The 12,650-nt window shown below is 49.4% G+C and overlaps 1 protein-coding gene across 4 annotated transcripts in view; it reads right to left on the bottom strand.

The window, feature by feature from the left end:
* SHC1 (SHC adaptor protein 1) overlaps positions 1–12,650 on the bottom strand; it is a 48,958-nt gene that overhangs the window by 27,371 nt on the left and 8,937 nt on the right. For 3 of the 4 annotated variants that reach the window (XM_061606732.1, XM_061606734.1, XM_061606731.1), the window contains one exon: positions 7,474–7,531. The exons of the other annotated variant lie outside the window; for it this stretch is intronic. Coding sequence is in view for 1 of the 3 variants with exons in the window: in XM_061606731.1 (XP_061462715.1) it covers positions 7,474–7,531 (58 nt within the window). In the remaining 2 variants the exon portion in view is untranslated. The remainder of the gene's footprint in view (positions 1–7,473; positions 7,532–12,650) is intronic. 4 annotated transcript variants of the gene reach the window in all.

A 12,650-nucleotide genomic window follows, 5' to 3' on the forward strand; every position in this document is an offset into this window, starting at 1 on the left:
GGATAGCCTGACCCACCATGAATTCGTCTAAGCCCCTTGAAAAGCCATCCAAGTTGGTGGCCGTTGCAGCATCCTGGAAGAGGCACATGGCGCACAGCCCTTGCATAATGTTGCACTCCCACTGCTGCGGAGAAGGAAACGGACAAAAACAGACCTCAAACTCTAGTCTCTGGTGTCCCTTTTTACAGCTGGATCCCAGGAAAAAGAGGAAGAGAGAAGACGCAGGAATCTGGGCGGAGGTGAAGTCCCACCCTCTGGGATCAGGGAGTCCACTGGCAACCCCAACGTAAGGAGGGGGGAAGTTCCTGCGCCACAGCCGTCGCAGCTGACACATCGAGGTTAGGGCCACATGAGAGTATACCTTTAAAGCAGGATCATACCACTTTAAACAGTCACGGCTTCGTCCCCCAAAGCATCCTGCAAACTGCGGTCTGTTCAGGGTGCTGAGAGTTGTTAGGAGATCCCCTCAGTGGGTTCCCATTCCCAGAGTGGCTTAACAATCCATTCCTCTTCTCAGGGAACTCTTGGAATGATAACTCTGACAGAGGAAGAAGGGGATCTCCTAACAAGCCTCGGTCCCCTTCACAAACTACAGTTCCAAGATGCTTTGGGGGAAGCCATGACTGTTTAAAGTGATATGATAGTGCTTTCAGTGTACAGTATAGTGCAGAAGGGGCCCATAAACGGCTTCCTAACAGGTGGAAAGCCAGCCAGGGAGAGGGGGCAGCTGGAACGAACTCTTTTGGAATGAACTAACTCAAAGTTCACCGAATTAGTTCAGAAATCTCTGAACTGCACCTGAAAGTAGTTTTCATTATGGTTAGGATGAACTCAACATGGAGTTCATTTTGACGTACAACTTGGAAGATTCCTAGTTTGTCTTCAAGTTCATTCTCTTCCACGTGTGGCTTTTTTCTTTTCTTTTTTTACCTCTTTGGGCCCTTAAGGTTAAAGATCAGAATTGCTGGGGAAAATAATCTGAGTAACTCACCTTCCACTATCTGTGGGTGGCATCCAACTAAGTCCTACTCACAGCAGACACAGTGAAATTATGGACCCAAGTTAGTCGTTGGCTGTTTTCAATGGGTCTACTCTGTGGAGGACGAAGCATGGATTTTGATGGTTCTTTAGTCTTAAATATACTTACAGCAACCGGTAACATTCTGAGAGCTGGGGGTGGGTGGGAAATTGCTGAGAACAATTTGGAGGAACTGCGAACTGCACATGAATCAAGCTAGCTCGTTTGGTAAAGGGGCAAACGAGAAACGCCATCAGTTCCTCTTTAGATGTGTTCGAGTTTGAACTAGACATAGTTCCTTTTCTAAAAATGAACTTTCCAAGCTCCGAGAGGGGGAAGAAAGAGGGGAGAGTTTCACCCGCTTGCTCCTTCCTCTGCAGAAGAGGCAGGCACGAGAGGAACAACCGCGCCACTATGGGAACCTGAAGACCAGAAGGGTGGTGGAGAGAGGGAGGGAAGGTTTAAAAATAGCGTCACCTTTCGGATGTGCCTTTAGCCTTAGTTCAAGGGCTCTGGGGCTGCGGAGGCAGGAAGGCACACCCCGCAGAGGCCCCTCCGGCCCTTGGTACTCAGGGGGCTTTGGGAGGGAGCGGAAGAGGCAGCCACTTCCTGAGGAGCTTGGTGGTTTCTGGTCTGGGGATAAAGGTCAGGGGGCTCCTCTTACCAAAAGGCTAAGGGGGAAGGGCTGCGAAGCTCAGTAGGCAGAGCTCCTGCTTTGCATGCAGAAGGTCCCAGGTTCAATCCCCAGTGGCACCTCCAGGTAGGGAATGCCCCCCCCATCTGAAACCCTGAAGAGCTGCTGTCGATCAGTGTGGATAATACAGAGCTAGATGGACCAATGGTCTGACTTGGTGTAAGGCACCTTCCTATGCTCCTATTTAACTTAGCCCTGAATCAGCACACACTTTCTGTTCTAACTTTTAAACGCCTGCTGAAAACCTTTCTATTCCCCCAGGCTTATGCAGGCAACTAAGATGATGTCTGTTCCCAATAGCTGACCCTTGTTTTTATTGTATTTTTTGTGTTTTTATTGTATGGTGGTGGCTGTTTGTTTTTTTTAAAGCTTGTTGTTTTTGACGAAATAGCGGTATACAAATAGCTTTATAAATAAATAATTCAGAACCTTGGGGGCAGGAGAAGTCATCTCGAATGCTGTCTCAAAATCAGAAAAGCATGAAATACCTGAGCGGTTACTACAACAGCCCTGTACGACGGGGCTGTATTCCCACATCAGAGATGGCAAAGCCTGAGGCCGAGAGAGCTTATAGGGAATGAGGGGACAGAAAACACGGGGGGGGGGGTTGGGAAGGAGGCCACAGGGCACAGAAAACAGGGAGGTCTAGAAAGAAACAGGTCATGGGGGAGAAAAAATCAGGAGGAAAGAAAAGGCCTTGCAGAAGAGGGAAAACCGGAAAAGGTGTTTGTTCACATATTCATTCTGAACATCGCCAGCCAAATCTTGGAAGGCAGGATGTTAGTCCCTGTGAAATTCCCAGCCGCCCACCTTCTCTTCTCAGCATTCAGGGCTGTGATGCAATGTGCTCTTTAGCCACAAGGTGGGGTCATGGTGCAGCAAGAGAAGCTGTACAGAGAACTGGAACCAAGTAAACAGGAAAGGACAATCCAAGCCAATAAATAATCCAAGGATGGGGGAACCTGTGACCTTCCTAATGTTGTTGGACTCCAGCTCCCATCAGTCCCAGCCAGCATGGCCAATGGTCAGTGATGGGTGGGAGCTGTAGTCCAACAAGAGAGCCACAGGTTCCCCATCTCAGCAGCTGTTTAGTGGCGGGTAGTTATTCTACACAGTGAGCAAGCACACTGAAGCCAGCTGAAGGATGTTTCCTGGCTCTTACCTGTGCAGAAGGGGGGGTATGGTACTAAGCTCTTCTTCTCTGACAAGATCAAGCTTTTTCACTAGCATATTGAAGGAACCTCCAGCCCACAGACCAATCTTGGCCTGCCAAGGGGTCCAAGTTGGCCTACGAGGCCAGTTTGCCCCAAGCCACACCTACCTGTCCCATCAATGAGCACCTGATGAGCAAGGGTTAAATTCTGCTTGGTTCAGAAGGACTTTCATTTTAGCAGCACCTTGCAAGGTGCTTAAGTCCCAACTTCAAGGCTTCAAAGAGTCTTACCCTCTTGTCAAATGTGGCCAGCAAGGCCAATCCTAATAAAGAAATCACCCATGGAGCCAAAACGGTTCCCCACCCTGATTTAGCTGGCAATGCTTCCTAGTACAGAGATGGATCAAAGTCTAGCTGGCTGGCACTGTCACACAGCTAACGAAAAGGTGCTACAACAAGCTGGCATGGCTAAAAATAATAACAGTGTTAAGATCTCTGCAGGATCCAATCAAAAGTCTGTCTATCCCAGCATCCTGCTTCTGATAAGGGGTCAGCCAGATGCCTGCAGGAAGCCCACAAAGAGGACATGAAAGAGAACAGCCCCCCTGTGGCTTGTCCCAAATATCAAGTAGCTGAAAGTAGACTGCTTCGGAATATGGGGGAGGGCTATCACAGCTAGTAAGAACCAAAGTTGGAAGGGGCCTCAGAAGTAAGTCATGCAGGACGGCCCCATCCCCACCAGCATGATGCAGGAACCATGTACCAATGTACATCAACAATGTTAATGTATTTATGTTATAAGAATATTTGTAAATTGCAAACTCACTCAAAAAAAGTCATGGCGGTGTACAATAAAAGCATTAAAGTATTATACAGGACAGGTGACCAACAACGAATCAAATTCTCTGAAAATGCTTGGTGAAACAAATATGTCTTCAGTAAGTGACAAAACATGAAAGCTGTAGGCGCCCGTATGATTTCAGTGGGGTTGGCATTTCAGAATACTGGTACCGTTACACTAAAAAGCTTTAGTTTGCGTAGAAACTAAACAAATGTGTGATGTCAGGAGGGCTTCTCCAGATGATCTCAGTGATCTAGCCATCCCTGGCAGATGACCGTCCAACCTCTGAAACACCTCTAGGACAGGAGAGCTGACTAGCCGTCAAGGCAATCTGACATGTCCCACTGTGGAACAGCTCTTATGTCAGGGGAGTTTCTCTGAATGCAGAGGGTGGGGAACCTGCAGTCCGCAGGCCCACCAGGCCGCTTTTTGGCCAAGCCGTGCCCACCTGTCCTGTACCTGATGCCATGTAAGCTGGTTGCTGGCCGTTTGCAAGGCGCTGCACTTTGACAGGTGTCAATTACCTAACACCATTATTATGTCAGATGATTCAATGGCTGGTGGCTCTGCCCACCTGTCAAAAATGGCCCACAGGGGTGGTGAGAGGGAGATAAACATCTGGCCCAACAATTTCCCCACCCCTGCCCTACTGTTTAGCTGAAATTGGCTTTGCTGCAACGTCCATGTTCTGCAGCCATGGAATCCTGACCAACTCTGTGTAAAAATGTAAAAAGGGAGGCAAAGGAAATAATATAGCTGACTGGGACGGTGAACAAGAAAATACTCCTTTACTGCAATACTTTGTTGCGGGTCCCACTTCTTCATTAACAATGCTCAAGCGTCGATCCACAGCTTTAGAGGGGGGAGACCTTTGGCCCTCCAGATGTTGCTGAACTACAACTCCCATCAGTCCCAGCAAGCACAGCCAACAGGGCAGGGATGATGGGAGTTGTAGTTCAACAATAGCCAGAGGGCCGAAGGTTCGCCACACCTGTTTCAGAGTGGTTGCCTGCATACGCTCCCTCAGTGCTCCTTCTGCAACAGCTCCGTAAGGGTAGGGACAGGAATGTCACAGATGGGGAAGGTGAAGGCTGAGAGAGCAACAAAGGTGAGATTTGAACTGCAGGGGGGGGGGAATGCAGCTCCTCTTAGCCATTTCCCCCCCTTTAAAAAAAACACACACCAACTGTTACCTAGGAACACAGGAAACAGCCTTGGTCCATGTAGCTCAATATAGTCTACACTAACTGGCAGTGGCTCTCCAGGGTTTCAGGGAAGGGTCTTTTCACAGTCCTACCTGGAGATACTGGGGATTGAACCCAGGACCTTCTGCATGCAAAGCAGATCCTCTGCTGCTGAACTATGGCCTTCCAACTAGGCATTGAAATCATCTGACAGCTGCAGCCTGCAAGCTACAGACGAAGAAGCCAAATTGAGGGGTGGGGGGAAGGGGAAAGGCAGAGAAATGTATTGTAAATATTTCTTACGGTGCAGCTTTGCTCAGAGGGGCAAGACTCCTCTCCCAAAGAAGGGCCTGCGGGCCTACAAAACACACACACACACACACACACACACACACACACACACACACACACACACACACACACACACACACACACACACACACACACACACACACACACACACACACACACACACACACACACACACACACACACACACACACACACACACACACACACACACACACACACACACACACACACACACACACACACACACACACACACACACACACACACACACACACACACACACACACACACACACACACACACACACACACACACACACACACACACACACACACACACACACACACACACACACACACACACACACCCCCCCCCCCCCCCCCCAGGTTTGGACACAAGCACCCCTTTCTGCAGAGGTCTCATCTCCCTCTTATCCCGCAAAAGCAAGACCCCAGAGTTAGTAGAGAGAGAAAATGATGGAGAAAGAAAAAGAGGTTGCCACTGGCACAGCAGGGATCTTGAGAAACATCCTGGAGAGGGGAGGCTCAGATCCCACAGGAAGTTAGGCAACTCTGTCCTACCCCACTCCACCCCGTCCCTTTCGGATTCGTTTTAAAAAGCCAGCTTTTCATAATGGAAGAAAGGGTTCACTCACCAAAATAAATAAATAAATAAAAGTTTAAAAGCCCTCAAGAAGCCCAGAGAACTCTGAACTACTTATTTGCTTGCAAGGGGTAGCCCAACAGACAGACACACAAGTGTCCCCCCAACTGTGCAACTAACAAGCTTCCACGCCTCTATTTATTTATCTGATTTCAAAGGAGCTCGTGGTGGCACATGTATTTCTCCCGGCCGCCTACTCTTTTTATCTTCACAACAACACTGTGATGTAGGCTAGGCTGGAAAGAGAGTGACTGGATGGTGACTCAGTGAACGGGGATTCAAATCTTGGTCTCCGCAGTCCTCATCAGACACTCTGAAGCCAGGGCTCTCCTGACGTTGACAGGCTACAACTCCCCGTCAGGCTGGCTGGGCCTGATGGAGTCCAATGCCATCTGCAGGACTCACAGGTGCTGCCGCTCTGCTCTGAACCGTGACACCACATTGGCTCAAGCCTGATAATTCAGGGAGGGGACGAAAGAAGCACAGCTGGGACACAAGAGAGCTGGGTTTGGCACCAGGGCCTCCTGTTGCCAGACATTCCTACATGCATTTGCCTGGAGCTGCACCCCACCCCACAGGGTTTACTCCCTCAAACCGATCAGGAAGTTTGATCCTATTTGATTAGGCCTGAATCAAGATCAGGATTTTGTGTCCCACCAGAGGAGGCAATCAACATAGCAAAGCTAGAGCGGCTGTTAAAAAGCCAGAACAGCCTAGCTGGGGGATCAGGCGAAAGGCCCATCTAATCCAGCACCCTGTTGCCATGGTGGCCAACCAGATTACTCTGGGAAACCCATAAGCAGGACGTCATGAGCGCAACAGCAACTCTCCCCAACTGTGATCCCCAGCAACTAGTATTCAGCGGCATCCTGCCTCCACAGTAGAGGAAAAACAGAGCCATCATGTTAAGTAACCGCTGACGATCTTGTTATCCTTCAAGAATTTGTCCAATCCTCTATTAAAGCCACCAATGACTGCCTGTTGTGAACAGTCACTGTGCTCACCTTGCAGACATTCACACATGGCACAGAAGTGTCACTGACTGGACTTTTTGCAATTTGTGGGCCTGCTTGGACCTACCTCATTCCTATCTCCCTTGCCATCCCCTTCTGCATCTGAGGAATGTGGTCCCAGCCCGCAAAAGCTTGTATACTTCTCCCCAAACCCCACTCATCTTTTAAAATAATCTTTGTCGTTTCTGCTGAAAGAAGAGGCCACTGTAGCTGCCCGCCTAGGAGCAGGGCCACATCCACACCATACGTTGAAAGCACATGGCTTCTCCCCGCAAAGAAGCCTGGGTACTGTAGTTTGCTAAGGGTGCTGGGAATTGTAGCTCTGAGAGGGGTAAACTATAGGTTCCAAGTCCCTACAGGGAGCCATGACTGTTAAAGTGATATAAATGTGTTTTTCAGTGTATGGTGGGGACATAAGCTTTGTTTTCCTCGGGAAGCGTGGTCAGGATGGGAGTCCCAACACGCCATCAGAGAATGGGAAGATGATTAACGCCACACTATGAAGGAAGTGAGGAAGAGAGGGGGCTAACCCGCCACCACACCAGCTTGCTGGCCCTCCACCACACCCAGGGAAGGGAGAGGCAACCACCCTTACCTGTACTCCATAATTGGCAGCGCAGATGCTGGACGGCCCCTCTTCACGGGAGTGAAACCTGTGGTTCAGTGACAAAGAGGGAATTAGCCAGGACCCTCCAAGCCTTGGCGGACATTGGAAAGGGCTGGTGGTAGGTGGAAGATCATTGAAGGAGGGGGAATGGACGCCTGGAAAGCTGAACACTGCTCTGTGCAGACCAAGGGTGTTTGGAGGGAGAGGGTGGCATAGGCGAGGGGCTGCCATCGAGTTTTGCATGGGAGACGCCTCCACTTCCAACCCTGCTTAAAGCCAGGCCACAAAGTTCCTAGGACAAAATCGGCAAGTCAGGACTGTATGTAAGGAAAGGCTTGCAGGAGTCCAGAATGCTCTACTGGGGGCAAGTTCAGCTTCTTGAGAAACACTCAGCTTCCTTAGGGTTCCCCCCCCCTTCCAGTTGCTTAGTCCTCGCAGTGGCCTGCTGAAATTTAAAAAGGCAGAGAGGAGGCCTCACTTGCCCTCAATAGCTGACACAAACACCTTTACCGCCCAGGGATCTCAAAAATCTAGCAACTTGGAGGATGAGACTCTCTCCCACACTTCTCCCCCTCCCTTGCTGAAAGCACAAGCTCCAAGTGTCCCTGTTTACCAGCTTATTTTCTTGGTCTCTGTACTAGGCAAACAAACTACCCTGTTTTGCCTTTTAGGAAAATGCTGGTGTTTTAGAAGAGTAAATTTCCCAAGGCAGGAGCAGCTGGTTTCTTAACACTCGGGTAAAAGCATGTACATGGACCCAAAAAGGTCAGTGCACCAATCCCACACAGGAAGCTATTTGTCCATCCAGTCCAGTACTGTCTACTCTGACTAGCAGCAGCTCTCCACTGTGTCAAGCAGAGGAGAATCTCTCCCATTGCTTGCTACCTGGTCTTTCAAACTAGAGATGCCAGGGATTGAACCCGAGGCCTTCTGCATGTGCAGCATGTGCTCCAGCATTAAGCTAGGCTCCTTCCCCTAAAAATAAAGGAAGATCCCAGTCCTCATGATTCTGAGCAAAGGGCTGGGCTAAACAGGAACATAGGAAGCTGCCTTCTATCCAGTAAGGACAGTGTTGTCTACAGTGAGTGGCAGAAGCCCTCCAGGGTTTCATGACCAGAGCCCGGAAAAGTTACTTTTTTGAACTACAACTCCCATCAGCCCAATCCAGTGGCCATGCTGGCTGGGGCTGATGGGAGTTGTAGTTCAAAAAAAGTAACTTTTCCAAGCTATGGATTCATCCAGATGAAAGCCTCTCCCAGCCCTACCTGGAGATGCCAAGGCTTGAACCTGGGACCTTTTGCATGCAAAGCAGGTGCTCTACCTACTGAGCTATGTAACTAAAGGCTGGCACTTTGGAATTTAGATTGGGAGTTCCCAAACTGGTCCACGGACGACCACCACTGCTCCACGAGCTTCATTCAGGTGGTCTGCAGCACTGTTGTGGTTCTGTGGTTGAAGACAGGAGATGGTACATCCGCTGCATTTAATGCCTGCATTATTTAATTGCTTCTTTTATTTCTGATATTGTATTTTATTGTGTTGCAACTTGAATTCTATAGAATACAATAAGGCAATATATAAGATATAAAAGAAGCCATACAAATACAATTAAAACCATATAGCATGTAGCAGAGCACATTAAAACTGCTGCAACAGGCGGGGGGGAAATCATGAAGTGGTCTGCCAAGACCCTCAGCAATTTTCAAGTGGCCTGCATGGCGGAAAGTTTGGGAGCCTCTGGTGTTGACGCTTGCCCTGTGCATTTGAGTCTGGCCTGCAAGTCCCAGCTTTGGGCTAATGTGGTGATCGGGTCCTCTCCACAATCACCTCCAAAGGAAGAATGCAGAGCTCAAGATAAAGTCTGCAGCTGAGGGGCCAAGGGAAGCAAACAAACAGGATTTCAGCTTCCTTGTCTCGCTGGAGCCAAAGCAGGCCCTTTATCGGTGCCCCCAACCCCACCCCAGGCAAGGAGCCTGGCTACAGAAAAGAGACTGGAGAGAAGATAAGGAGAGCTCTGAGGGAGGAGCACCAGCCAGCAGGGAAAAGGCAGGCAGGAGAGCCAGCCTGGTAAACAAGTGGTGATTAATGAGCTGTCTACCAGGGGGCCAAGCCCAGGGAAGGACGGAGGGCAGGCTGAAAGCAGGACGACAGGAGGATACACAGGCAGAGCAGCCTGAGTGCTGCCCCAAAGGAACAAAATGGGCACCACAGCCGCTCCAGGTTTGCTACTGAAAAGAACGTAACAAGGAGGTCGCCAGCTTAGATAGCTTGAGAAAGGGAGGGGGAGGTTTGGATAGATTTGTGGAGCCTGTCTGTTCAAAGGCAGTCTACCCCAGAACAGCTGCTGCACAGGGGACAAACAGGGGAGAGATGTTTCATCTCTCCCCAACGTGGGGGGGGGGATTCCTAAAAGCATCTGCTGGTCCAGAACGCTGGACTGAATGAAGTCACGCATTAAAAAAATGGCATTACAATTGCCCGGAGAAGCATAGCTCAAGGTGGTTACAGGATGGTGCTTTCAAGCGGGAATGTTCTGCTGTCATGGGTTCAGGCCCCTGGTATCGACTACTGCACTTGGAACGCTGAAGGGAAGGGTCATGGCTTAGAGGCAGAGCATTTGAATAGCATGCTGAAGGTCCCGAGTGAAATTCCTGGCATCTCCAAGTAGGGCTGGGAGAGACCCCTTTCTGAAGCCCTGGAAGTCAGGGTAGATACTGAGCTAGACAGACCCATAGCCCAACTCGGTATAAAGCAGCTGCCTAAGTTCCTATTTAAAGAGTTTTCTTTCTCTTTTTTTGGTATATTCAAGCCCAAACTTTGCCCTAGAACAGGCACGGAGAACCTTTGGCCTTCCAGATATTGATGAACTACAACTCCCATCATCCCAGCCCCCTGGCCATTGTTGCTGTTGTAGTTCGGCAATTTCTGGAAGGCCAAAGGTTCCCCAGACCTGCTCAAAAATGTCCCACAACGCTGAAGATGGTTCCCAGTTCCTCATTTGCACTAAATGTTCAAAACACAGCTCAGTCAGAATACGGAAGAGCTCAAAGATTGGGGTGGCTTGAAATAAGTGAAATCATACATCCACACTTCCGGGAAAGTGTCCTCAATAAATGACGTTGAATTTCATTGGGTTGTATGCAACTGAGGCCATATTGTAGTAGAAGATGCTGTCCTGGAGCTGTAGGTGCATGTTTTGTGGCGGCCCAAAGTTTACTGCCAGACGCACGCCCTTCATTCCTCATTCATTATCATCATCTGAGATCATTGTGCATTCACGAACATGGTGCAAATGTGGCAATCTTGACTGGAGAAGATTATCGTTCATCGCGAAAGGAGAGAGTTTTCCCAGTTGCGGAGATGTATGACATGCAGTTCCCCAAGACTTACTTTGGGGTTCAGAGACATATATAAACTTCTGTTCTCTTTTATTCCCTGAGTTCTCTGACTGAGCTGTGTATCAAACCTTCGCACAATAAGGAACTGGGAATGAGTAACCAACTTCAGCCATCGCGCGTGACCCTGGGCTGCACGCAAAAGAGGCCCCCAACCGCATGTACATAAGCCGAAGACCACCACTGCGGGCTGTGTATTCAAAGCACCTCTGTAGAAGGCCAAGCACACTTCCTTCCGAACCTGCGTCCCTGGCCAGCGAAGGGAGACGTGGCACTCTCCCTCCACAACCTAGTTACGGCTGCGTACACCTTTGGCACTCAACAAAGTCAGGAAGGAGCTCGTCCGCGCAGGCGGCTGACCGACAAAAACGGGGGTGGGTGACATCCCTCATACATATGAATTGGGGAGCAGATTATTCTGCTGAAAGCTGACATGGAACACAGAGGGTGGAGCGAGGGATTTTCTCGACATCCACACAGACATTTCTAACTCTCATATCTAAAATGAAGAACAAACAAGATCAGAAACACTGGGGTGGCTGGGGGAGAAAGACAGACTTTCTGAAATCGCTCCTCCTCTTCCTAGAAGAGAGAAATCTCCCTAACTCAAAACTGCGTCTCTCCCCCACCCCGTTCCCTCCCACCCCCTTTGCCGATTTTAAAAGCAATGAAATCTGAGATATTTCCCAATCCTCGCTGGACAGGGCTGGACAACAACACAACCGACAACCCGAATCTGCCGCTCAGACATTCCTTTGTTCTCAGAGGTCCCTCAGGTGACCAGCCACCAAAGTAGACAGGGAAGGAACTCCCATCTGCCTCGTTTTTCAATCTTTTACCTGTCACGCCCACTGGAAGGGTTTTTTTTTTCCTGTACAGAGTTCAAACACATGCAGTCAAAGAGCGAGAGAAAAGAATGGCACTTTGATAGTGCTGTAAGCTTCATAGCAGAGAAATCACTTTGCACGAAGAAGATCCCAGGTTCAATCCTTGGCATCTCTCAGTAGAGCAGGGAAAAGCCTCCGTCTGAAACCCTGGACAGCTGTTGCCAGTAGGTGTAGCCAATACTGAGCAAGATGGACCAATGGTCTGACTCCGTAAAAGGGGCTTCCTGTGATGTTGCCTCCAAGCTCGGATAGGTTACAGATACACAAGCAGCTCAAGGGCAATATTATATTTTTGGAGGCGCCTCATAGTACTCCAGATGTTGCTAGACTACAACTCCCATTATCCCCCCTGACTATTGGCCATTGCAGGCTCCCCATCCCTGCCTTGCAGGGAGGGAGAACTTTGGCTCATCTTCCCAAGTGTTGTCTCACCATTCCACACAGCGGATCTCTTACAGCAACATGACTTTTCCAGAAAGTTTTAAATTGGGAGATTTTCCTATGCAAATTCAGCTAATTTGCATCGAATTTTTTTTTATGCCCTAGAGCAGGAGTGGGGAACCTGTGGCCCTCCAGATGTTGCCAAATAATGTTCCCCATCAGCTGCAGCAAGCATGGCCAGTGATGAGGAGAGCTGTGGTTCAGCAACATCTGGAAAGCCAAAGGCTCCCCACACCTGCCCTAGAGCAATGACGGGGAACCTCCACTCTGTAGGCCTTATTAGGCCTGCAAGGCCATTTCCCCAAAATGACCCTCACCAACCCAACACCCGATGTCACATGTGAAGTCAGGTGTGGAGCAGGTAAAGATGTGGCTTGGATCTGCTCTCTAGTGCAGTTGATGAAGCTGCTCTCAGTGCTGAATCAGCTTATGGGTGCTGAGA

The sequence above is a fragment of the Rhineura floridana genome, chromosome 22, assembly GCF_030035675.1.
Source record: "Rhineura floridana isolate rRhiFlo1 chromosome 22, rRhiFlo1.hap2, whole genome shotgun sequence".
In the NCBI taxonomy this organism is placed as follows: Eukaryota; Metazoa; Chordata; class Lepidosauria; order Squamata; family Rhineuridae; genus Rhineura; species Rhineura floridana.